Here is a 26,105-nt window from a genome sequence, read left to right on the forward strand (position 1 = left end):
CTATTGGCATTGTAAATGACAATGCCATTTATTTTTGATTAAAAAAAAAAAGGTCATGAGCAATGCCAATAGCTCTACCTTTAATAATTCCGAGACCATTGCATTGTAAATGCTTGTTTGGATCCATTACACAGGGTGGCAACTAAATGAAAGAAGGAAAGAGGTTGTGAACAGTTTCTTCAAGTCACGGTTTTCAGTAAGTGAGGAGTAAGACAGAAAGAGAGAGAATGACTGCATGGGCGTCCGCAGGGGGGGTAAGGGCAAGGAGGAGCGCGTGCCCCCCCCCCCCCCCCCGGTTCGCCGGGGAGACATTTTGGTTAGGGATGTAGGTGTGGCAGCTGGACAAAATGAAGAGTGGTGGCCATTTTTCCTATGAGGTGGGTGTAAAGAAGCTCCTGGTTTGGGAATGGATATGATGTCACAGAGCACCTTGGTTGTTTGCTGCCTTGTATATTGTCTACTGTAATGATGAACATACTATGGCACTGGCAGAGCACACTAAGAGCTGCAGCCAAGTGCCTTGCTAACGTTTTCCTCTTTTTTTGTTTGAATCCTTGCCAGCCAATAAAAGGTCATAAGTAAAATCGCGGGGAGATACTAATGACAGAAGGACCTAGCTTGGGCAGGTATATGTGTATCTGTGATTCCACCACAGTGGTGCATGCCATACTCTTGCTTTGTTTTATTGTTGATGGATGTTCTTATTCCTCTTCTTTGTGTATGCTGATCTTGAGCGTCTTTGGGCTTTGTAATGGGGCATTTAGTTCTTGTCTCCGCTTAGTCACTGTGCTCTTTGTCATTGGCATTTGTTGGGCACGCAGCGGCCACTGGCATAGCCTTAAGTACTGTTGCATTATCCAAGGATTGGGTCCAAGGGAATTTACATTTTTTTTTTTTTAAATCAAAGATATTTATATAGCCTAGCCATTGAGCGCTTTACATGAAACCAGTGATGACTGCAGCACATTCTCAGTTAACTTACATTACATCTGGAAAGTCTGAGGTGTTCATCTTTAAGGTAGATCCTAAAAAAGGGGTGTACGTTTGCCTACAGTGTAAGGCTACTGTGACCAGGTACCAAAGAGTTGGATTGTGTTCGCAAATATCAGAGATTTGTTCAGATTGTGCCCTGCTGAACTGTACATGGCAATGTGCTTCAGTCATGGCACAGGGAGCCTCACTGAAACCCCAACCCTCTTTTTTGTACATGTACAAATAATGGACTGTAGCTGAGACTAAGATTTTCTTCAGCTTGAAATTCACATGTTTAGTTGACACTTCTTTTCAGTTTCTTAATGTATGCCTTGTTAAAATGCACACAGCCTCACAGCAGTGGATACACCCGGTCACATTTACATCCATTCCAAAGCCTGCCTACAACATCTTACTATATAGATAGTGTGAATTACTTATCGCAGGAGTTCAGCCAGAAAGTGCTTTACCGACTTGGAAAACAAGCATTGGCATAGCAAATAGGTCTCGCCTTTGGGACCTTATAAGTGTTTAGCCATGCAAAACTTTATGTTGTTGCACCAAGGATATTGTGCTGGATAACTAAACACTCATGAGGTCCCAAAGGCAAGACCTATTGGCTATGCCAATGCTTGTTGTACTTGTTAGCATTGCCTTGGCATTAGTTGCACCTCATTAGTACCAGTTAAACACCCAAATATAGGAATACACTACAGAAAGGTTTCCAAAGGGGCTTACACTGCGCAACATGTAATGTTTTCACTAACTTTTGAACTTTTTGAGCTGGAAAGAACTTGTTTTGTTAAAACCTGCAGATTATGCACCAGAAAATGGATTATGTGGCTAATGCACCAAATCTACAATTACACGAAAATCATTGCATAATTTCATTGGCCCGTCTATATGGAGGTGAAGTTTCACAGGTTACCGTGCACTTTCTATGCAGTGCAAAACTCAGTTTCCAATGGCACTGGAGGGATAAACTGGCCTGGGGAGGTGTAGACCAAAAAGAGAGGCATCAGAAATTGTGGCTTGGGACCCAAACTCTAATTGTGTGTGTGTATTAGTACCCCAAAGAAAATGGTTTTGTTCTTTTATGGGCACTATTGAGCATTTCTTGCACCACGTATGAGGTTTCATTAGAAAATTTGTGTTCGTGCATTTCAATGAGGTGACAACTGTGACTTGCAACAAACTTTAAAAAGTATGTAGGGAAGATACATACTGAGCCCTTGGCTGCCCTTTAGAGTCATAATGCCTGTTCAAATGCACCTTAATGGTACACTGTTGGGATGAAACATGTCTGAATGGCTGGTGTATGATGCTAGACTAACCTTGTAGGTTTTCTGAATAGTCCTTTGGGTTTGGCCCCAACAGAGCTCGACAATCATGCCAGGCCATTTGAGAAGCTCCTGTTTACTGATGTCAGAACTGCGTTCCAATGAGGTGGCACCCAAAGTGCATCTCTTTGGGTGCGTGGCTACTAATTGACTGTTCCAACTCAGAAACCATTTTATTCAGGTAGAATTGGGGACATGGACCTTTCAGTTGCCTGCCAAAACCCACTCCTGCATTTGTTTGGTACATCGGTACTCCCAGTGACGAAAAGTATGGTCACTGATGCCAGCACAGTGCGAGGAAGATTTGGAGGTCAAGGGAGGCTGTGGTGGGCGCAGGGGAAGCAAAACATATGCATGGTAATTGCCTCTTAGTTCACTGCTGGCATTGTTGTCACTTTAAAAAAATACTTTTCAATTCACCAATATAATCTGATCTACTTAGGTGAAACACTTCTGCATTTTAATGACGGAAAATATTACTTACCATTTATGCATTTGTTTGTGGTATGTAGTGCTGTCGATTTACCCGATGTGCATACTTGTATTATCTAGTGTTGGGCTTAGATGTGTGCAACTTTTTTTTTTCTTCAAAGAAGTCTCCAAATCTCGTTGTATAGAGACTCCACCATTAGGTGACAATGGGCGTTGGTATTCGTTCCTTTGTAAGATTGTTTTTCCACACTACGGTATAAAGGATTGGAGCACAGAGATACATTAGAAGATATCCATGGAAGAAAAATGGTAAGATTGGAAAAAAAGGCCTCTGCAACAACCAAAGGCTTCAGGGAAGGAGTGTCGGCACATGTGAATCTATAGCATTACCTGCCACAACCTGACTCACTGTGCGACTCCCTGGGACACTTCTTACTCAGATACCCACACTTCACCCTACTCGGGGACTTCAATTTACATCTTGAGTCCATATCCGATGCACAAACCATCAACTTTTCCCTAACCCTCGAAATGTTCAACTTCCAGCAACGCGTCACTCTACCCACCCATTTGCTGGGTCATACCCTCGATGGTGTGTGCACCAACCTCTCCTCCCTAACCACCCTGCCCCCTCTTCCCCAAATTTGGACTGATCATAGCCTGATCCCATTCCATATCAAAAATGTGCGTCCACTTTCCTGCAATAAAACTAACTCTCACCTTACCAACTCCGTCAACTGGAAAAAGGTTCAAGAAAACATTATTCTTAAACCCATCCATCAAACCCAATCCCCCTCCTTATCCGGGAACGTCGAACTTGACGCTGACCTTTTCCATAACTGGATCTCACAGGAAATGAAATCTAGAAACCCTCCCAAACGTCTCTGCACCTCTCTTAAAAAAACCAAAACCAATGCCCCCTGGTTCACCCCCGATCTAGCTACCTCTCATCTACTATGTAAGAAGGCAGAGCGAAAATGGCGCAAGACATACGACAACGACAACCGTCTCTCCTATATCCTAATAAGGAAAACTTATCTTTCAAAAATTAAATCAGCCAAAAAAACTTTCTACGTTAACGCCATCAAAGAATCCAGTCAAAAACAAAAAACACTGTTTGCAATAGTAAAATCGTTCACTCAGCCCAAAGCACTTCAACCAGAAATCCCCCCATCTCAGGATTTGTGCGACAAAATCTCTGACTACTTTGAAGCCAAAATTGCCTCCATTCAAAGTAACTTCCCCACTTTATATACATCTTCAGCCCCCCCCCCCCCCCCCCGGACCCCCGAGTCGGAAAACTTAAAAGTTTCTCTCCGGTCACTTTGGCGCAAACCAGAGAAGTCATTCTGGCCTGCAAATCGGGCTCTCCGTCTGACCCCTGTCCCCCCAAAATTCTTCACCAACTAATTGATGTGGTGAATCCAACAATCAACGACATAGTTAACACGTCGATCCTCACAGGATCTGTCCCCCGCCGATGGAAGAAGGGAATTGTCAACCCTCATGAAAAAGGCCAACAAATCCCCGTCAGACCTGACCAATCTTCGCCCGATCTCACTACTCCCGGCCCTGGGAAAAATAACTGAACAACTAGTCTATAGAGAACTTAAACACTACCTAGAAGCAAATAACATACTCCATCCACAACAATCGGGTTTCCGTCCTAAACACTCGACCGAAACAGCGCTGATAGAACTGTCAGACACCATTAAACTGCTACAAGATCAGCGGAAAAACTCAATTCTCATTCTTCTCGACTTAACCGCGGCGTTTGACACCATCTCCCACTCCATCTTAATCAGCAGATTGATGGATATAGGGATCTCGGATTCCGCTCTATCCTGGGTAAAGTCATTTCTCACCGACCGATCACAAACTGTCGCTCTTGGCCCCTTCCATTCTAAAGAGAAGACAGTCTCCTCAGGTGTACCGCAGGGGTCCATCCTGAGTCCCCTCCTTTTCAATATCTACCTCATCCCACTCCTGTCCCTGATCGAATCATTCGGCATACCAGTAACCTCGTATGCCGATGACACACAACTCATCGTGCCCCTAGAGGACAATTCTACCGAAGCTGAACTCAACCTCAAGAATTGCCTAACTGAGGTCTTCCGTTGGATGGACATCAACCATCTAAAATGCAACTCTAGCAAAACGGAGATCCTCCCGATTGGAAAAAACACCTCCTTCTGTCCAGCCCTTTGGTGGCCAGATGATTCAGTCGCCCCCCCTCAGACAGTAACAACAGCCAGGAATCTTGGCGTCATATTTGACTCAGACCTTTCCTTCGATCAACATGCCAGGACTGTAGCCGGTATATGTTTCGGAATAATAAAATCACTAAGAAAGTTCTTCGACTTCCTTCCACTTGACGCCAGAAAAACTGTGACAGTAGCCCTCATAATCTCACGCTTAGACTACTGCAACGGCCTTCTTGCAGGGGCAAAAAAGAACACTATCTAAACTCCAAAGTGTGCTTCATACGGCCGCTCGACTGGTCCTCAAACTACCCCGTAGAGCATCTATCTCCGCAGCCCTACGATCCTTACATTGGCTGCCCCTTCACAAAAGAATTCTTTTTAAAATATTGATCATCGCTTTCCGAGCTTTTAACAAATCCGGTCCAAAATACCTCTCCAGACGTTTTCCCCACTACACCCCCAGTCGATCCCTCCGCTCGTCCCAGGACAACCTCATCCTCCCCGCTAAGTACAACCTGAAGACGAAGGGCGGAAAAACCTTAAGCTTCCTGGCCACTAAAGCCTGGAACAACTTGCCCAAACAACTCAGACAGCAAACCCTCGAAAAACCCTTTAGAAAGCTCCTAAAGACCTGGATCTTTAACCTCTCCGATGACTATTCCAAAGCAGCCATCTAATCCTCCTTCGTTCTTCAGGACCGGTCATCCAGGATTTTCAGCGCCAAGATGCTCCCTCCGGAGCGAACGTTGCGCTTTAGAAATACCCTCACAAATATCACAAACAGATGCTTACAGGGTTAATAACATTATCTGTTCGTGGCATGTGTAGCTGTTGATACACATTGTGTGCATAGACTGTAAAGCAGCTCTACCATAAGCAGTGGCTAACCACAGGAGGTTGGAGAGGATTTCCACACAGTAATGCTTAGTAACACTTCAAAAAAGTGAATGCAGTAGACTATAAAGCTGCTTTGCAGAGGTCAGTTAAAGGGATGTGGCCCCTTTCTTACAGGTAGAGAGGGGTCTGGGCGAGACAGGCAAACGTCCTTTGGCTTCGGTGTAACATGCTTGAATACATTTGACTAACCAGAGTGCTTTCCCGGCCTTGGAGAGAGCATATCATTTGTGTGAGTTTGAAAAGGAGGCAAAGAGATGTGTCTTACGAAAGGATTTTGTACAGTCTACATAGTACAAGGGCCCTTTTAATATAAAGTGCATGAAGACACTCGCTGCTACAGAGTCTGGAGAAGGGAAAAACACTAGAAGTTCGATAGTCTGGTTAAAGTAGAAAGAGGACACTACCTTAGGGGAAAACATAGGGTTAGTACTGAGGAATTAGAAGAAAGTCTCTTCTAGAGTTAAAGCCTGGAGCTCACCGACATGTCTAAGGGAAGTGATTGCCATGAGGAAGGCTACCATCCAGGAAAAAAACTGTAAGGGACAATAGTGTAGCATCACAAATGAAGGGCCATCAGTCTTGTAAGGGCAACCTTGAAGTCCCACACCAGGTACAGTGGAACTCTAGGTGAGATGACTTGCTCGAGGTGTGTCCCCTCTTCTGAAGGGGGTCAGCTACTACTGTCCAGTTAAGCCTAATGGAAGTGTAGACAAGGTCTGTAGGTAAAGCAGATGATAGGCTATGTTCTGTACTGCAGCACGTAAGGGGTCAAAGTGTCTGGGGAGAAAGTGGTGGATGAACCATTTCCATTTTGAAGCACAGCGAGCGCGTGTGGTGGGTCTATGTGCCTCTCTGAGGATGCACTCATGAGAAAGGTTAAGATAACCAAGACCACAGGAGCCAAATCGCAAGATGGAGCTGCCTGGGGTTTGTGTGCCTAACAGATTGTTCTGAAGTTTAGCGGGTTGGGCAGCCTCTTGTGTGGGACCACAGAAATGTTGAGGTTAGTGGTAAACCAAGGCTGCCAGTCTCATTTAGGAGCCATCAGAAGGTGGGCAGAGACGTCTGCTGCAACCTCCGCATCAAGAAGTGGGAGAGGAGGAAAAATGTAGGCAAATATTCCCAACCAGTTGATCCATACTGAATTGCCTAGGGACTGCAGATGTGGCCATCTTGTATTTATGTCAGTGCTGAAGAGGTGCACGCCAGGAAACACCCACAGTGAAGTAGGACTTGCGTGTGGAGTTCCCACTCTTTTTTTATGGCTGAAAAGGTCTGCAAAGTAGTCATTCACTCGTAGAAGGTACTCCGCTAGGAGATTAACTTTGTGGTGGAGTGCCCACCACCAGATGTGATGAGCCAGCACTTGCAACTGTGAAGAATATGTCCAGCTTTGTGACATGAGATACACAGCTGTCATGTTGTCAGTGCGACTCATAACTACTTTTTTTTACTAATCTGACAGAGGAATGCCTTGATCGTCAGCTGGATTGCCAATAGCCCGAGTTAGTTGATGTGGAGACCCTGATGAAGGGGTTTCCCCAGACCCTGAACAGTGAACTTGTGCAAGAGTGCCTCCCCTCCTGGTAAGGGTAGTATCCATTGTGATGGTCACCTGTGGAACTGGGTCGATAAAGAGCCACCCCTACAACAGGTTGCTCGTGTTCCCTCACTGCAGAGAGCGAGCAGTGTGTTCCCAAATTAACACTAGATCCTCCCAGTGACCCTCCGCTCATGACCACTATGCTGTAATGTTCTCTAGCAACAACAGGTGTATATGTAACCTGGCATAAGGGACTAAGGCAATACAAGAGGCCATCATGCGGAGGAGGCACATGACTGTTCTGACTGTTACCCGACTATCAAGCTGAAAAAGAGGGAGCAACACCTGGAAGGCTTGGAATCTGGCAGGACTGAGTAAGGCTTTCCCTACCACCGAGTTGAGGACAGCCCCTGAAAACGAGCTGGAGGTAGGATTTTGTGGTATTGATGGTAAGCCCAAACCCATAAAGAAGGTATATGGTTGCCTGGGTGTGAGTACAGCACTGGTAGTTGGTTGCGCAATTGATCAGCCAGTCTTCTAAGTAAGGGATGATGAGGAATCTGGGTCACCTGAGCTGCGCGTCGATGACTGCAAGACACTGAGTGAACACCCGGGTGGGGTAACAACCCCAAAGGGCAGCACTTTGAACTGATTATACTGATCACTCACTCTGAACCAGAGAAACAGGCAATGTGCAGGGTGAATCTTCAGTGAAAATGTGTGTCCTTCAGGTCTAGAGCGTCATGAAGTTGCCTCCCTGCAGCAGTGGGGTGACATCTTGGAGAAGGACCATTTGTAAGTTTTCGGATAGGATGTACTCGTTGAGGGGCCTGAGGTCAAATAGAACCCCGAGGGTCCCATTCTTCTTGGAAATGAGGAAGTACAGGGAGTACACTGGCTTGCTGACACACCGGCACAGGTTCTATAGGAAAGCCACAACTTCATCTCAAATGAGGCATTGATATAGAAGATAGTGTGTCTGGCTTCTGTGTTCGATGCCTGACCTCTGTTCAGTGCTGGAGTTGGGGGAAGAAGGTTGTTCCAGCGGCGACACTGAACCTCTGATTAGGAGCCAAACCTGGCCTCTACCATGTAGAAGTCTTCCTTGGCAGCCAAAGGCAGTGGCTGGGGGTCTACTTCGACATCATGTACGCTGAAAAGGGCTGGAGTTTATTGCCCTGTTGTTGCACTATGAAGGCAGATGTGAATCGCCAGTCCAGACAGTAATTTATAATCTTCTTGCTCAGAAAGACAAGGTAAGCTTCACAGGAGGACGTGTCGAGCTCTGGAGACCAAAGGTTACACACTTCATGGAGGTCTGTCCGAGGGTACTTATAACACAGTAGGAAGTATCAGAATAGAGTCCTGTCCGTCACACACGGGGCATAATCGTGCACGAACTGCCAGAGAAAAGATCCCATAGGTGCTTTAAAGGAGTGTGGGTTGTCGAACTGGATTGGGGACAGTGACAAACTAAATTGATTGTACAATACAGATGGTCTGGCTGACCTGAACACCATGAAGCGCCGACCCAGAGCTTGGTGACGCTATCAGAACCAGACGATGGAAGAAAGAAAAAAAAATCCAACAATGGAGCCAATGGCCATAAGCATTGACACTAATATGTGGAATTCCTATACCCTGTGACTCGAAGACTTCGAAGAAAAACAAGTTGCAAACATACAAGCCCAAAACTAGATAACATCTACAGTTACACATGCAATGAACAAACCTTTTGGAAGTTTGTACGGACTTTACCATTGTTTCACACATTTGTTGCAAGAGGTCTTTAAAAACAAATGTGTTCTTGAAGTGAAGTGGTGCATGACCCCCTATTTGATTATTTTCTTTTACTTCATTTTAAGTCTCAAGTAAACAGGCATCCAGTGCTGCTTTCGCCAGGGGCAGCATGTGAGAGCTGCAGGTGGCCCCCGGAATGCACTTAAGGTATAACTGAATTCGTAAATGTCCTCATGCCTGCAAGCATTCAATGTTTTACCCGTAGCCAATTTAAAACCATCTCAGGAGGTGCAGCAGGACTGCAGCGCACCGTCATAAGGTGATCATGTCCATCAGGACTGAAAGAAACTACTAGAATTTCAGATGTTGCACCTCATACTAGACATCAGGAGATATACATACTGGCTTCTTTGACCAATACTTCGTTCAACATCAGAGCCTTGACTACAGGGAAGGTCCTGAACAACAGTTTGGGGAATGCACCAACAGGGATTCAAGAGTGGAAGTGTTGTGCGGTAGCCACTCTACACACAGACCGCAAAATAGCCCAGGAAAACCTGCAGAGATGCCTTGCAGCAAGCTGTGGAGCAGTAACCATTTTTGCCAGTCTACCAGAAAAGCAGTAATGCCTTTGCCAAGAAGTCAAGAAGACACTCTGTTCATCACCACCCCCTTTTCTGAATCGTTTTTGGCCACTATAGGTGTGGCAGGGTATACTCAGACATGAGACCCTTTCTCACTGCACCATCAGGATTCAAGCAAGCCGGGCCGAAGACGGCTGAAATGCCAGAAACTGGTCCCCGGTAGCTTGACTCCTTTCTGGTGAAGAATTGGCTTGGTAGTTTAGTCTGCCCTGTTCCCATGATGCACTGGGCCAGGGACAGACTGATTATATAGCCAGGTTCTGAGCTGGGACGGTGCAGTGAGATAAATAACGGTGATGGATCAAGCCCTGATCTTTGGACTGGGTAAGAGTGGTCTGCTTAATTTAGACACTCTGTTCATCACCACCCCCTTTTCTGAATCGTTTTTGGCCACTATAGGTGTGACAGGGTATACTCAGACATGAGTCCCTTTCTCACTGCACCATCAGGATTCAAGCAAGCCGGGCCGAAGACGGCTGAAATGCCAGAAACTGGTCCCCAGTAGCTTGTCTCCTTTCTGGTGAAGAATTGGCTTGGTAGTTTAGTCTGCCCTGTTCCCATGATGCACTGGGCCAGGGACAGACTGATTTGCATATAGCCAGGTTCTGAGCTGAGATGGTGCAGTGAGATAAATAACGGTGATGGATCAAGCCCTGATCTTTGGACTGGGTAAGAGTGGTCTGCTTAATTCAGACACTCTGTTCATCACCACCCCCTTTTCTGAATCGTTTTCCAAGAAGTAGCCTGCTCCACTGACAACTGGCAAGGTCCAGCTGACTGGAAGGACCTGAATGGGACAGCCAAACAGAATAAGACAGCCCCAGAAACATGAGGCCCCAAGACCAGTTACAGCCACTGTAAAGCTTCTGAAAAGGCCTCTCAAACTTCTGCTGATGCTGTGTAGGGTTAAACTCTGTGCCTATCCAAATCGATGGGAGTAGCTTCCTAACTGTAGGTACTACATCTGTGTGGAGTCATATCCACTCCTTCCCTTCCAAGTTCAAACATGTTTGGTTGAGCATCAATGGCTGACCATATTTCATAGTTTGAATCAGAAGATGTGGTCTGTAGGCACTTACCTTATAGACTTTACTCACCCCTCATGTGATATTAGGAAGATGGAGTTCCCAGAACCCCCTGAGAGAAACTCTGCCTGAGCCAAATTGCACCTTTAAGAACTCGAAGGACACACAGATTCTGTTTAGTAGTAAATCAAAGCCAAGCTGCCTGAATTTAGGCATATATCCCCCCCTCCTGGTTTAGCCTGCCCTGCTGTTGATCTTCAGTAAATGGAAGCTGCCAGCAAGCCCTAGAATTACATAGATACCAACATGGCATCTTGAAGCCTGCTCTATCCCACAACGAAGAATTACTGCTACAATTGCAGGTGAGTTTAGTGGTAACAGTCTAGCAAATGCACTCCACACCTCAGGCACTCCCCCAAAAAGCTCTTTTGTCACTTTTATGTTCTTTTTTCATTTGACTCGGCTGCTTACCTGTTGCCGTTGAGGTGAACGGCCAGCGTTCTTTGGTTCTGCGTCCTGCGCCCCAGCACTGCCGTGAGGGAAACGGCCATCGTATCCATCAGCAACACCGAGGACGCCGCGTGGGCTGGGACTCCATATCCCAGGCACCCCGGCAGCTGTGGCGCGGGAGTAACGCCACAGGAGCGCCCGGAGGCGCGTTAAAGCACGGAGCGCCTTGAGCTCCTTGGGGGCTTACCTGTTGCCGTGAGGTGAACGGCCAGCGTTCTTTGGTTCTGCGCCCTGCGCCCCAGCACCTGCTCCAACACTGCCGTGAGGGAAACGGCCATCGCGTCCATCAGCAACACCGAGGACGCCGCGTGGGCTGGGACTCCATATCCCAGGCCTCCGGGCGGCTGTGGCGCGGGAGTGACGCCACAGGAGCGCCCGGAGGCGCGTTAAAGCACGGAACGCCTCTCGCAGCCGCGAGTCGCGCGCAGGAGCAGCCCGGGAGAAGGCCGGGACTGTCTAAGACAGACCGTGACTGGACGAGGCTGGGCTGGGCCCAAACCCCTGTCACCTTGCCCCCATGAACTTTTGACTTTGTCGATATTGGATCAACGGATTCAACAGTTCCCCCATGGTAACAAACACTTCTTCTAAACTTAGTACCCAACTTTTGGGTCTGTTACCGTCCTACCTATGAAAATGTAATTGTGGTTTTAGGCCATTTCATACTGAGTGCTATTCGGATTTATTCAATAATTTGTTTCAAGTTTATAATTCTAACACTGCATTGGGGTTTATTCATTGTAGCGTATACTTTACATAAGGCACTATGTCTAAAACAGCCGGTGGAAACCCCCGCCCTATTGTCTCTACACTTGATAACTACTTAGTGAAAGTAGTTGACAAGATTAATAAGGAACGAAGACTGTCCCTGGGAGTAGGTAGTGCCCCAGACCCTACGCACATATTGATTACTACTGAGATCCTTGTTCCTTTGCCAACTCCCCATACGATGTCTATTGATGACAGCTGTGCCACGGGTTCTCTGAATTGTCAATCCAGGGAGGGCACCATCGAAATTGAGTCCTTACAGGATGTACTTGATGTTGATGACCCCGGTAAGGAATTGGATGCTGATGAGTCTCAAAATGAGCCCCATAATGACACTGACGCATCGAGTTCCGTGGCCCGCAAAACTCAGAGTGTTGAGGTCAGGGAAACTCTTAAACAGACCTGTATTGTCCAAAAAGTGGGGGGGGGGGGGGGGGGGGGGGGGGGGGGGGGGGGGGGCGGTCGTAAAAGTAAAAAGAACAATGTCATCTTATCTATCGCTCCAACGATTTAAATCCTCCTTACAATGACGTCATTCCCACCCATATGAAATTAGCTCCGGATCTGTTTGAGTTGCTTATCGGAATGATTGATGCCAAGTTAAATAACATCGTTGTCCCACTCTTGGATATACTTGACGCTGTCTATAAGGAAGTGACTAGATTGGGTGAGATGGTGCAATCCTGTTTGAGTCTTAATAATAGTCCGCAACTAGCTGTTGTGGCCGGGGGCAGTACCAGTAAGCCTGTGCAATCCAACAAAGGCCCACCCGGAGCTGGCGCAGTCTGGCCAGGCTCTAGTATTCCTGCACAGTTAAGCAGTAGTCCCTTGATAGCTGTTGAGCAGCAGGGCGTAACTGGCAAACCAAATTTACCACCTAATGACACCGCTGTAACACCAGTATGTTCTAAACTTGTCCCTTCGAATCCCTCCGCTATTCCGGTCTCAGGGAATCAGACTAAGAACATTGAAAGGGGGAAGTCTAATAACTGTGGCCTCTCCCGACCGAACCTTCCACCGGACTGCACACCCTATGTAGCAGTCCTGACTAATGTTACACCAGTCAGGGAAGACGGGCCTCACAGCTCTACCGAATCGCATGATTCCCTTAAATGTAAAACTGTGGCATGGCTGAACCGGGAGTGTGGCTTTCCAGTGGCTCTGGCGGACCAAATCTTGACTACTACCAGAACCAGTTGGATTGGCACGTCTCCGAAGAACATCGCTGGGGATTGCGTCATTATTAATTTTAGTAATCCACATCTCGCCACAACTGCCCTGATTCGAGCCACATCCCGCCCCTATAATGAGCAGGGCATTTCACTCCGCCCCTTAGGCTTTTTTTTTTTTACAGACAACACACCAGCCATTATCCTAGTAACCACGGGTGGGAGAAAATGAGGGGAGAGGCCCCGTATAGTTTCCCAAGCAGTTTCCAGGTGAACACCGTTAATCGTTTCCAATGCCTTAGCGGGTTGGATCAAAACGATTGACTTTCTGTACGGTATCCCTAGAAACCCTGGAGAGACAGGTCTTGTCTGGTATGGGAAAAAATGTTTGTTCATCAGGAGTCTTGGCTGATAAACTGGGGATCACTGTAGATTGTGCGCCTACGGGCAAGGAGGGTAACGCAGTAGGCTGCCCAGAGGTACCACCCGATATTACTAACATCGCACCTTCCCAACAGGGTAGTGGTCGTTTTCTTGTGGTGTCAGGTCTCTCCGGTTGCCAAATTGCTAGCTGGAACATTGCGGGCATTAGGTCCAAATCAGATTGCCTGGGATGGACAGAATTTTTAGCCCTCTTTGACATTATTTTTTTCCAGGAAACTTGGTGTAGGGACTTTAAAGGATATAATGGTTTTGTCTCCTACCAGTTACCTGCTACTGGTTCTTTATCAGGTAGAGCCAAAGGGGGCCTTTTGATCTTGATTTCTGTCCAAACCCCTCTGCTAGTTAAAAAATATGTACAAGTCTGGGAGCATTCCCAGATTCTATGGTTGCACAAAACAGGAGGTAGGAATATTCTATTAATTAATTTCTATAATAATGTTTTTGACGGCACCAGGGATCATGTGGTTAGAGCACTTTCAAGTGCATTGGATGTTATCATAAAGGATTCCAACGTAGTCTTTGATCTGTTTATGGCAGGGGACTTCAATACCACTACTTGCCCACTTTCTAATGTTAATGTATGTGGGGCGGTGGACTGTCATGGGGATGGAGCCCCCCACTTTCAACACAATAATTATGGAGAAGCTCTAAATAGTCTCCTGGATTCACATAATATGTATATTATGGTAAACGAGAAAAATGAACAGGAGGGAAACTACCCCACTTTCACAGGTCGGGGAGCTAATTCTGTTATTGATTTTATCTGTATCTCGTCGAGCCTTGAGGCCTGGATTATGGCACCAAAAGTTACAGATATCCAACTTAGTGACCACAATTGCCTGACAGTAGAGGCATTGTTATGGGAGAACAAAGGGACCCTTACTACGGAGTGTACTATCAATAACATCGAGGCTGTGCGTCCCAACGGCATTAGACTTAGGTGGAAGGGGGATAGGGCGGAAAGCATGTCCGATTCAATCATTTCTAGTTGTCTGGCTCGAATTACACGGATTTTAGAAGATGATCAAGGCACCACTAGCTCTATCGAGCTTTTTCCTGGTATTAACGCAGTCATCAACTCCAAGCTTACCATCACATCTAAGCATAAGGAAGAACGCCTGCGGGGGTGGTTTAACCCAGCTTGTACCTTGGCCCTAAAGGAATTAAAGTCAGCCTTATCAGCAAAGCCTAGGGATAAGTGCCTGGTTCTGGACCTTAGAGTTAGATATAAAGAAACCGTAAAACGTAGGAAACTGGAACTCCAACAGGAAGCATGGGATAATTTGACTCTGGCTGCCGAACTGAATAATTGTACCCTGTTTTGGAAAACTGTTAATTCCCCATTCCTCAAAGATGATAAGATCCCCGAATTAACTTCCAATGTTTTGAGGGATGAGTGGATCTTTCATTTTTCAAAATTTTTTGACTTGGATAGTGTATCAAGGGATTTAGGGGATACGTGGCCACATACACCACTTAATATCACTGTCCAAGAAGTCTTAAATAGCATAAGGGCCAGTAAAGGAGGAAAAGCACAGGGACCAGAAGGGTACCAATTGATATATATATATATATATAAACTGGTCCCCGAAGTTTGGGGGCCTTTGTTAACTAATATTTTCAACGCAGCAGTCTGTAACGAGGTGCCCCCTACCTGGGAAGAGTCAATCTTAATTCCAATCTTTAAGAAAGGAAACAGAGGGGACGTCAAGAATTATTGTCCAATCTCCTTGTTGGACTCTTCCGTAAAAGTAATGAGTAGAGTGCTCTTAGTAAGGTTAGAAGAATGGGTGGAGGATAATGGCATTTTAGTAGAGAGCCAGTCTGGGTTCAGAAAGGGCCGTGGCACGATTGAGCAGTGTCTAAATTTGGACCTGCTCATCGGTAAATATACTCAGGCAAAGACTGGCACTATTTATCTCTGCTTTGCGGATCTGAGTAGTGCCTTTGACCTGGTGGACCATGGCATTCTCTGGGCAAAGCTTATTGAAATTGGGGCACCCGAGGGTATTGTGCACTTCCTAGCACGTCTTTATGCCAAATTACGTGCTTGCATCCGTTATGGTCTTAACGGGAATGCACCAATAAGTTTAAAATCGGGCGGGGAATTAGACAGGGATGTGTGTTGGCTCCACTGCTCTTTACCCTTTTCATCAATGAGATCGATTCTTTTCTCAAATCCTTGGCAGTGGATACTCCCAAAATAAACGAAGACAGCGTCCACGTGTTACTTTACGCGGACGAAGCGGTTCTAATCTCACGCACCTCAATCGGCCTTCAAAGGCTGATGGATGGCTTTTCGCAATTTATTAAAAGTAGAAAATTAGTGTTAAATAAATCCAAAACCTATGTTATGGAATGCGGGCAAAAGAATAGAAAGAAGCACTTCTCATTCTTTATAGAGGGTCAAAAGGTCCAAGCTGTTGATAATTTTTCCTACTTGGGGGTCACCTTCTCTAGTAATAATAATTGTGCCAATGAGCATAATGTCCGGGCTAAGATAGCGAGTTCTCATGGAATATTCACTATGGCTACAAAACTGGGAGACAGGCGGGTCTACGACATGTTAAAATTTTTCCAGTCTCGTTGTGTCTCGATTGCCCTGTATGGAGCGGGCATCTGGGGCCATGCCACGGCAGGGTCTCTTTAGGTCAAGGAGAATGTCTTCTTGAAGAGACTTCTGTGCCTGCCAAGCTCTGTCTCAAATGTTTTAGTGCATAACGAATTGGGTATTTATCATCTTGCCGACTTGATCCTCCTCAGACCACTGTTGCTATGGCGCTCTATTTGGATAAAAGAAGAGACCTCATTGTGTAGAGCCATTATCTCGGATTGCCTTTCTTTGGATCACTATGAAAAGATTCCATGGTTAAAGTATATTGTGGACAATTTCCGTGAGATCTTTAATATCAATATCATTGTGGACCGATGCGGGGCTAACGAGCTATCTAAAACTGAACTTAAGGGCTGCTTTTTACAACAGCATTCTATAAGGCAACATCAAAACAGTGCTGAACTTTCTTCCTGTGTTCTTTATCATGATTTAAATGAATTTGTGGGTTTTCAACCGTATTTATCACAAGTGACCTGGAAATCACATCGGTTTGTGTTGGCTAGACTGAGAACTGGAGTAGTCCACCACCTTGTGACCTTCCCCTCTCTGCATTTACACCCTGTTGGCCCTTGTTCGTGTGATAATACTACCCCACAAAGCACTGTGCACTTTCTTTTGCTTTGCCAGCTGTACAAATATCTGCGGATTGCTTATCTGAAGCCCTTGTTTGTAAAGTTTGGTGTAAGGACAATACGAGACTCCATGAGCCTGCTTTTTAATTTACATCATCCCGATGTTTGTTTTTATACGACTACTTTCATTCTCAAATCAATCAATGCTAGGAAAAGTATGCTTTTTTAACCGTTAACTGTTGTATCCTTTTCTCTTTATGGCTGTTGTTTTATATTGTAATCTTTTTTATGCTGTGCTTTTATGGACTTGCTCTTTGTTCCGAATAAAGCCTTATGAAATGACTCGGCTGCTTTTGTGTTAGTCTGGCAACCAGGTGAGCAAGCAGTTGTTTGCTCCAGATCTGTGTTGAAGCAAGGCTTTTATGTCTGGTGCTTGCACCGGTTGTTGTGGGTAAGACTGTAGCATGCCCATTTATCTTAAAGGATGACTTTCCCATCAATGATTGACTAGAGCATGTGGGACATACGGATAGTGATAAATTGTCATTTAGATCACTGTTAATACCCCTAAAACGAAGTAGGTAGGTTAACCTCACATGACCCAGTAATGTACTTTCTGCTTTCCAACTCAAAGACACTTCCCCTATTCTTTGCAGGCTAAAGGGTACACTTTGGTGTCAATAGTCTCGCTTTATGAGCACCAAAAATGAGCAGTAAGCAAACATTTGCAAACTTGTTACAAAGTATCTTCAATTCAATATTCAATTGATCTTTATTTCAGCAAACTTTGCCATAAAAGATTTACATCATATACAATTCATAAAATAAAAACAATAAATCCCCTGGTTAGGACAATTGATATGGATTAATAAAGATACAAATGTGAAAGGTAGTACATCTCTAGCTTTAAAAGCAGTGAGGAACGGAGCTGAAAAATATACAGTTTTAAAACACACAATTACACCATAAAGCAGCTAAAACGAGCGAACAAGTGATTGCGTTGACTCGCGTTGTATCAGATTTGATCATTCTCAGTGCCGTCGTGCATGACCTTATTCCCAACAGGTTACACAGAGGTTTCATCCACTTCCTTCTGGCCAACACATATGCTGGACAGAAGAATAGGATATGCTGGTCATCATCCTTGTGATTGCCCTCACACATAGAACATATTTCACTAGTTGTATGGTCCTCATCAACATTACCCCTTCTAGACCAACGTGCCAAGGTAGAATTGGTCACAAGATTACCATATCTGAATTTAAAAAAAAAAAAAAAAGGTTTGCTAGCAAGGGCTCAATTTCATCTAAAAAAATTCTCAAAAAATGGTTCATCCTTGAACCTGAGAAAGTTATTTACTAGTGTCCCACCACTATTTCCATTGGTCATTTGGTTAATTATAAAGTTCCAAAAGGCCATTTTCACCATTTTTTTTTTAAATTATGGGGCAAACTTTCAGGATTCTCCCAAAATTGTGATAAACCTATTCTGATTAACCACAGCTTAACATGTTTTAGCCACACATTTGAGTCCGATCCATCCATACCCATTATCTCTTTTATTCCATTTTTGTAGTCAAGCAGTTCTGGTGTTAGCCAAAGTCTTACCCATAGCATTAATGGTCGGATAATGGTGTAGTGGTCAGTTCTTCTGACATTTAAATCCAACTGTAATGGAACTAGGGGAGGTGCCTTTTGGAACCCTTACGAGACTTCTCATAAATTTGTTTTCAGATATCAAAAACACTTCCTTTGACATTGGCCCCCAGATCTCAGCACCATAAAGTGCAGCTGATTGAATTTAAACAGTTCTAGTGCTGGAGAAACAGCTTTACAGGTGCTTGCACCCTGCTTCTTCAAAATGGGTATGGTGTTCTGGGTGAATATTAGCTTACTTTTCTCAATTTGGGGTCTCCACGTGAGATTAGAGTCGATTGTGACTCCCAAATAGGAAAAGTTTTGAACAGATTCTAGTCTTTGGCCATTTATTGATAAGTGTCCTTTGTCTGGTTTGATTGGGTTTAATGCCATGCATTTCGGTTTTTTTGTGTTAATTTCCAAGCCTTTCTTATTACAATATTCGCTAAATGAATGCAGTAATGTCTGTAAGCCTTTCTTGGTTTGGGAAATTAAAATGGTATCATCCGCGAATAGTAACGCGGATACCCTTTCCCCATTTAGTTTTGGAGAGTCGTTTTTACAACCCTCCAAATGAGCAGGAATATCATTCACATAAATGGAAAATAAGGTGGGGGCCAAAACACAGCCTTGGCGGACCCCACGCTCAATGGGTATATTCTGAGTCAATTCCCCATTTGGGCCCCATCTTACTTTAGCGAAATTATTAGCATGTAATCCAATAATCTGAGTCAACAGACAATCGGGAAGTCCTACCTTATGGAGAGACATCCATAAAAGATCTTGTGGCACTAGATCGAAGGCTGCCCTGAGATCAACAAAGGCGACATATAAATGTCCCTTTTTAATCTGGACATATTTCAAATAAAGGCAGCAAAGTCTAAAAACTTGGTCAATGGTGCTCACTTTGTTCCTAAACCCAGCTTGGAACTTTGTGAGAACCGAATGGTCTTCCAACCACAAGTTAACACGAGTTAAAATGTGCCTAGAATAGATTGGATATCCATTAGGCTAATTGGTCTGTAGTTTGAAGGTTCCGACCGGTCACACTTTTTAAAAATTAAAACAATTTCGGCTCCTCTCCAGCTTTCAGGGAAATCTACACTACAAGACAACGTGTTACACAGGTGATTAATGTAAGGTGCCCAGACCTTTAGATCATGCTTGTAGAGGTCCCCCGGGATTTTATCTAAGCCAGGTGCTTTACCATTTCTCACAGAATTAATAGCCGCCTCAGTTTCCTCTTTCACAGAATTAATAGCCGCCTCAGTTTCTCAGTTTTACATAAATGATTTGAGCTACCACTTTACAGTGCTGGGAATAGCAAAAACAACTGCATGTGTGCAAACACTGTTGAAGCTGTACAACATTTTTGTAACTGAGGTGTTCTGGTCCTGCCCAAGATCATTTCATGACTGCAAACAATACACAGTATAATCAGCCAACAGCCCACCCTGATATTGCCACTGTATTGTATTACTTTAAAGTTTGTGTGGACTGTGTACCTTCTACAATTCATATCCTCAACTAAAATGTAGATATATTAGTATATTTTATGATCATATTAAATATTGTGTACTCTACTTTGACTGGTCATTGGACATCTTTACTGTAACTGATACCTGCATTGACCTGTACACTACACCACTTCCCCTAAGCAAGGCCTTCACAGCTCGTCTACCCGGCAAGTCAAGGAGGCCAACTTTCATTCACAGGCCAAGAACCTGGAGTCTACAGTTGAATAATTAAAGGGAGATTACTAAAACATTTCGGACTTAATCCTGTTTAAAACTCAAAGATACACCACAAATGTACAATGTCTATATGGCAGACCGTAGTGGTATTCACTACATTTAATCAAATAAAATGGCCCACAATAAAACACATTTTACTTACCATTATCCGGTCCATGAAGTTTCATAGAATACAGTTTAACAGGCTGATTAAAAGCTAAGGTCATGAGGAGCTGTGGATAGAGTAAATGGCTGTTTAATTAAATTGGTAGATCTTTCTATAATTCAAAGCATTAATTGAAGTTTAGCAAACAAAAAGTGTTACAGCAGTTTTGAGCAGCTTCATAGCTATATATATTGAGAGTATTATCAGTCACTGACAGAACTAAAATAAAAACCCAATATGACAGTACATACAAGCACCTGAGATGAAATTAAACATTTTGAATGTAATAAAATGTTATATAAAATGGAAATTCTTAACGGAAAGAAAGTCTGCCATTGGGAACAGATGTTATTGTAGTGCTTTATCTGTAGGCTCAGTAGGTTACATTTATTGTCTCCGTGAGGTGTGCAAGTCGTATGCTATCAGATATATTCAACACACTACACACACACACACAGCAGGAGCCCTCCTTTCCCCAAAAGTAGGCCTATATTACCTTTGACATACTTTTAAAAATCAATTTAAATACACAATTTGCAGGGCTAAGAAATAGTCTCATTTTGCATTTCTATGGATTTGTATTCTTCAACAATTACTTATGGCTGGGGCACAGATGGAGAAAGGCCTTTGGTCCAGGTCTAATCTCATTAGATGGTATAGCTTTTCCCTTTCATGAGGTCAGGTTAACAATTTAGCCAATTTGTTTTTCTGAGGAAGTGACAGAGGTTAGAGATGAGTTTTCTGCAAATTTGGAAGAGTAATTAGGGGAAGACTGGGGTGAGTCAACCCCTTTAACAGCCTCTCTGGATTCTCCCTGATCTCTCCTATGCTGAAGAAGAGAGATTATTGATGAAACACAGTAAGCTCTCTGGCTTGCTTCTGGACATCTGTCTCACTCATTTGATAAAAGACACAAGAAAGCTAGCTGCCCTATACATCACGAAGTAGAAGTCCCTAGAGACCTCAAGAAAGCAATATTACACCTGTTACTCAAGAAACCAATGTTAAAGGCAGAGAAACCTACTAATTTCTGGCCCATCTTTTTTTACAACCCTTGCATTCAGTGCTGCATGGTTTTTTTCTATTTCTTAGTCAACAGTTTTGATGTTGGACTAGCAGATAAACATGAATGTATGCAGATGATCTACAGTTAGTGGTTATTTTCAGACTCAACCAGGCATGTAGGAAGTCTTTACTTGGCTCAGGCCTTGGAATCAGTTAAAGATTAAAAAGAAAATTCAACACACATCAAAAGTGTATCTCTGGTTTCTGTTCACAACCACAGAAAGGACCTGTCTGCTCTTGAAAGCTAATCTTCGATCCCATTTCCGACAGTCAAAAATATAAAATATATTGTTAACGATGCAGCTCTTAGACTGGCCAGCAATAAAAATCTCTAGCAGAGAGATCAAAAACATTTTAGAAACTTCTCACCTGCTCATCACAATCTGATTCCAGGTATGTTTGGTCTTTACATAAACAATTGTCAAATCCATGGTCGTCACTTTCATTAAGGCATTCACAACCAGCTTTGCTTAAAAATGGCATTAAATCCATCTAAATTCAAATAATAAAAATGCAAAGGTTAAAAAACAAACAATAGTGGTCATCGCTGTACATAACTAAACTATTCTAGTAATATGCCTGAACAACTAGATGTTAAATAGTATAGTCAGATGCAGATAGTTTCTTTCCTGGTAAATTATGTATCTACATAGGAACAGTACAGCACTCTCCCTCTTGCATTCCAAATTATGTCATCACTCATGTATCTCCATCCTGAAGATCTCCTCAACTACTAAGATACAATAGCCACCATCACAGGAAAGGCAGCTTTATAGCGCTAAACAAGGATTTACAAATATAACATGCAGTAAGATAAAACACAAAAAGTGCATATGGACCAAGGGATGGTCTGCCTATGGTATAAAGATGCCACACTGTCTACTAATTCAACATTGCCCTTATGGAATCACAACACTTTATGCATGATCCAACTTGAAGATCCAAGTCTACCAGGAAAAAGTTGATATATTGTGTACCACCGACAGGGCATCTAGATACCTAAAACACAGTAGTAAACCAGCATAATGGAGAATAGGTAGGACCCTCGCTGCTTATATGTTGCCTATAAGCATATTTACATTGCTTTGATCTTTAGTCTCAAAAGATCTAGATCTCAGCAACGGTGGAGAATGGATGGAATATCCTATTTTTCCTTTAGGAGAGAATTTTATGTTTAAGCTAAATGTGACTTAATTAACCATAAATAAGCCTACAAGCAAACCTACTCTACTGGAAAGAACACAACAACGTTGAGGAACTGAAGATCTCTCCACAACACAGAGTATTTGATCTCATAATACAGAAACTGAGAAAACTGGACTTCCTTTTTTTCTTCTCTCTTGCACAATGTTACTTACATATAAATACGTTTTATGAACTCATTATCATGTTGATTGTGTCTTTTTCCAATTATTCACCCCACCCCACACACCCAGGGGCTGATAAAAGCCATGAGTTTGATAAGTTTGTACACAGCTAAACCAAAAGAAATAGAACATAAATCAGATATTTCATATACATGTCTTCATTACAACACAAATACATTGCAATATGTTGTCCTAATCTATCGTTTTCCATCTACCCATTCCGATAGTGGTGCCCCAAATTAAAATACCTTTCATTTGCACTTGAATCCCTCTTTTTGCATAAACAGCTTTTTCTAGGTTGTATGTAGCCAGAAATCGGGAGAGTCATTGCTGCAATCCCGAGGCTTGGGATCCAGCCAAGCAGAGGCAATGCATAATTGAAATACCGACATCCCAATAAAGCAGCAGCTTAAAACCTTCATTGATATGTCTTAGGAAAGAATAGCATTTTAACTATATTGTATTTGCCAATAATAGACAAATGTAAATTGTTAAGCTTCAGTAAATCCGGTTTAGTTTAAACCTAAAGAGGTTCTATATTGTCTTTTACTATCTCCTCCATGTTTGCAGAAATATTAACCCCTAAATACGTCGAATTCTTGACCATCCTAGAGTCATCTATCCCTGTAATCCCACTGACCGCTACTTCGGTTTTACCACGATTAAGTGTATACCCAGAAAACGTCACAAATTTGTATCCTTCTTTCTCTTGTAGAGCGATAGTTGGTTCATGGGTAACAAGGGCAATGTTGTCAGCATATGCCAACAATTGTCTTCCAGCCATGTGTCATGATGGATCTAATGGCAGGATTTTTTTCTAATAGACATAGGAAGGGGTATACCACAAAACATCAAGGGTCCCCCTGGTTATTACAAATGGATCTGAAAGAGCGCCATTAACAAGAACCCTGCCTGCTGGATGATAATAAAGCATTTAGATAGCCTGCAATAGCCGACATTAGACTCCAACCCTTGACAGGACCTTCCATAAAAAGTGCCACGAGACCCTGTCAAAGGCTTTTTCTGCATCCAATAAGATTAAAGCCATGGGGTCCTTGGATACCAATCAGTCATCCAGGAGTGTTATAACCCTCCATATATATTGTCAATCGCCCCACGCCCTGGAATGAATCCATGCTGTCGATTTGAGATCACCTTTTGAATGACTGGAGCCATACAAGCTGTTAACACTTTCGAATATATATTTCAATATCCTCCATATTGTTCCTGTAATTAGTCTTTTTAATGTGATAATTTGCACATCGTGATATGTCCTATGTTTGCACAGCTCTGTCACAAATTTTTAAAACCTCTTTTTAATTGATTCCTTTGATCAGGTCAAGCCAGCTTTTTTTCTAAAACTTTAAAATTCAGTTAATATGTTATAACTTATAACCTATCAATGTTTCTTATGGGGGTTCATAAAGCTGTACGATAGGGGACACGACCAGTGATTTGTAGGCCGTATAAATCTATTCATGTACTTTTTTTTTTTTATCTTGATGGATTCTTTTATTTACTTAAATGATTTTATTGCAAAAATCGAATACAAGTCTCATGATTATATTAGGATAAGAACAGCTGGGTTCAGTATAATGACATCCATTTATGTTTTATTGCATGAAAATTGTATTTCTTTCCATCATTGCAGTGCGCATTTCTAACTACACCTAGTTCAGCGAGTATTCCCTAGCTGGCCATACTAGAAAATAATATAGAAAACACGTGTGACATAATGGACCTTTAGTGCGCCCACTTTCAAGAACTTTTTACAGATGTTTTTCGCATTAGTTTTGTGTTAGCATTCTGGCAATCGATGTATGTCGACTAATTATGTTATATACTTACACTGTTATGACCTGTGTTCGTATCTCAAGTTTTTTATTTATTTATGTTTTGGAACTCATAACAGAAATCCACATAAAATCACCAAACAATGAAATTTATACAATTATAGCTAATTTAACATAAGACAAGGGAGAAGCAGAAAAGAAGACTAATATATACCTAAAAAACTTTTTAAAAAGTAAAAAATTTTACAACAAAACCTCTCATTGGGCGGGTTACAAATAGCATCTAATAAAGCAGGGGCAGACAAGATACTTAGTCTTAAACAAATAGGTCTAAACCATTTAAGACGGTGTTGTTTTAAAGCCGGACAAACAAATAATACATGCTTAACATCCTGTTTTGAGTTATTACAAAAATTGCACATTACCGATGAGCCATACCATCTTGACAATAGATTATTTAAAGGAAGTAGGTCCTGCCTTAGCAGGAACAAAAAACGATGTACCCCATGGGAAAGATTCCAGGAAACATAAGGTTGAATAATCCTAATCTGATAAGAATTAGTGACTGGTAGGGGACCTCTCTTTACAATGAGAGCATCCCTATCCATTACAAAGCTTAGTTTCCATGAAGCCAGTTTCAAGGTCGATTTTAACTGGTATGCAGATAGAGAAAAAAGAGTTGATTCATTTAATTTCAAGAGATCAACTGCTAATCTAAAATTCTCTATAATTAGGGAGTACTCTTTTAGGGTTCCAAGAAGTTCTTTTCAGATCAAATATCTTAAAGTGCCTGGTTCACCCTTTGCCAAACTGGAGACCCACCGTACTACCCCAGCAAGGCCCTGGACCCAAGCACTTCGTAGGCCAAATTCCAGCCTAAAAGCCGCTATATTACAAGCGGTATTAACCGTGCACAAATTCCGTAAAATGTTCCCTTCGGTGGTGTTCAGAAAACCCCATTTTCCCACTTTAAGTAATTCTATACCATATAGTAGGGAGGCCGGGACTTTAGCTCTAAAGACCTCCAACAAATAAGCAAAATGTCTCTGGCCAGTAGATCTATAGAGGGTGTTTAGACCCTTCCCATGAGCCATTGCCTTCCGAATGTTATTAGCTATATGGGCCTTGTCACTTAATGTACTGGAAATTATTTTCCCCAGGAAAACATACGATTGAACCACTTCTAACCCATGACCCCCTATGTTTCCAGGAGAAACTCCCATATTTTGGCTTTTTCCTTCCTACAATACACATAACTTTACTCTTGGATACATTTATCCTCAAGTGATGTGTTTGCAAATCCGTGGAGTGCTTGCAAGCGATTATTCAAACCACTAGGGGTCAAATCCAAAATTAATATATCATCTGCATATAACAGACATACAATCGGTTTGCCCCCCCCGTACTGGGGCAATACCATCACTTGACGATAAAATCTGGGGAAGATCTGAGAGATATAAGGAAAACAGT

At 43.1% G+C, this 26,105-nt stretch overlaps 1 protein-coding gene across 1 annotated transcript in view; it reads right to left on the reverse strand.

The window, feature by feature from the left end:
- Positions 1 to 26,105, reverse strand: part of TXNL1 (thioredoxin like 1) — a 117,212-nt gene that overhangs the window by 44,910 nt on the left and 46,197 nt on the right. The window contains exons 4-5 of the mRNA XM_086960435.1: positions 21,845 to 21,967; positions 20,408 to 20,477 (exon numbers count right to left, since the gene is read on the reverse strand). Of these exons, the coding sequence (XP_086816561.1) occupies positions 20,408 to 20,477; positions 21,845 to 21,967 (193 nt within the window). The remainder of the gene's footprint in view (positions 1 to 20,407; positions 20,478 to 21,844; positions 21,968 to 26,105) is intronic.

The sequence above is a fragment of the Lissotriton vulgaris genome, chromosome 3_1 (assembly GCF_964263255.1).
Source record: "Lissotriton vulgaris chromosome 3_1, aLisVul1.2, whole genome shotgun sequence".
NCBI classification, from domain to species: domain Eukaryota; kingdom Metazoa; phylum Chordata; class Amphibia; order Caudata; family Salamandridae; genus Lissotriton; species Lissotriton vulgaris.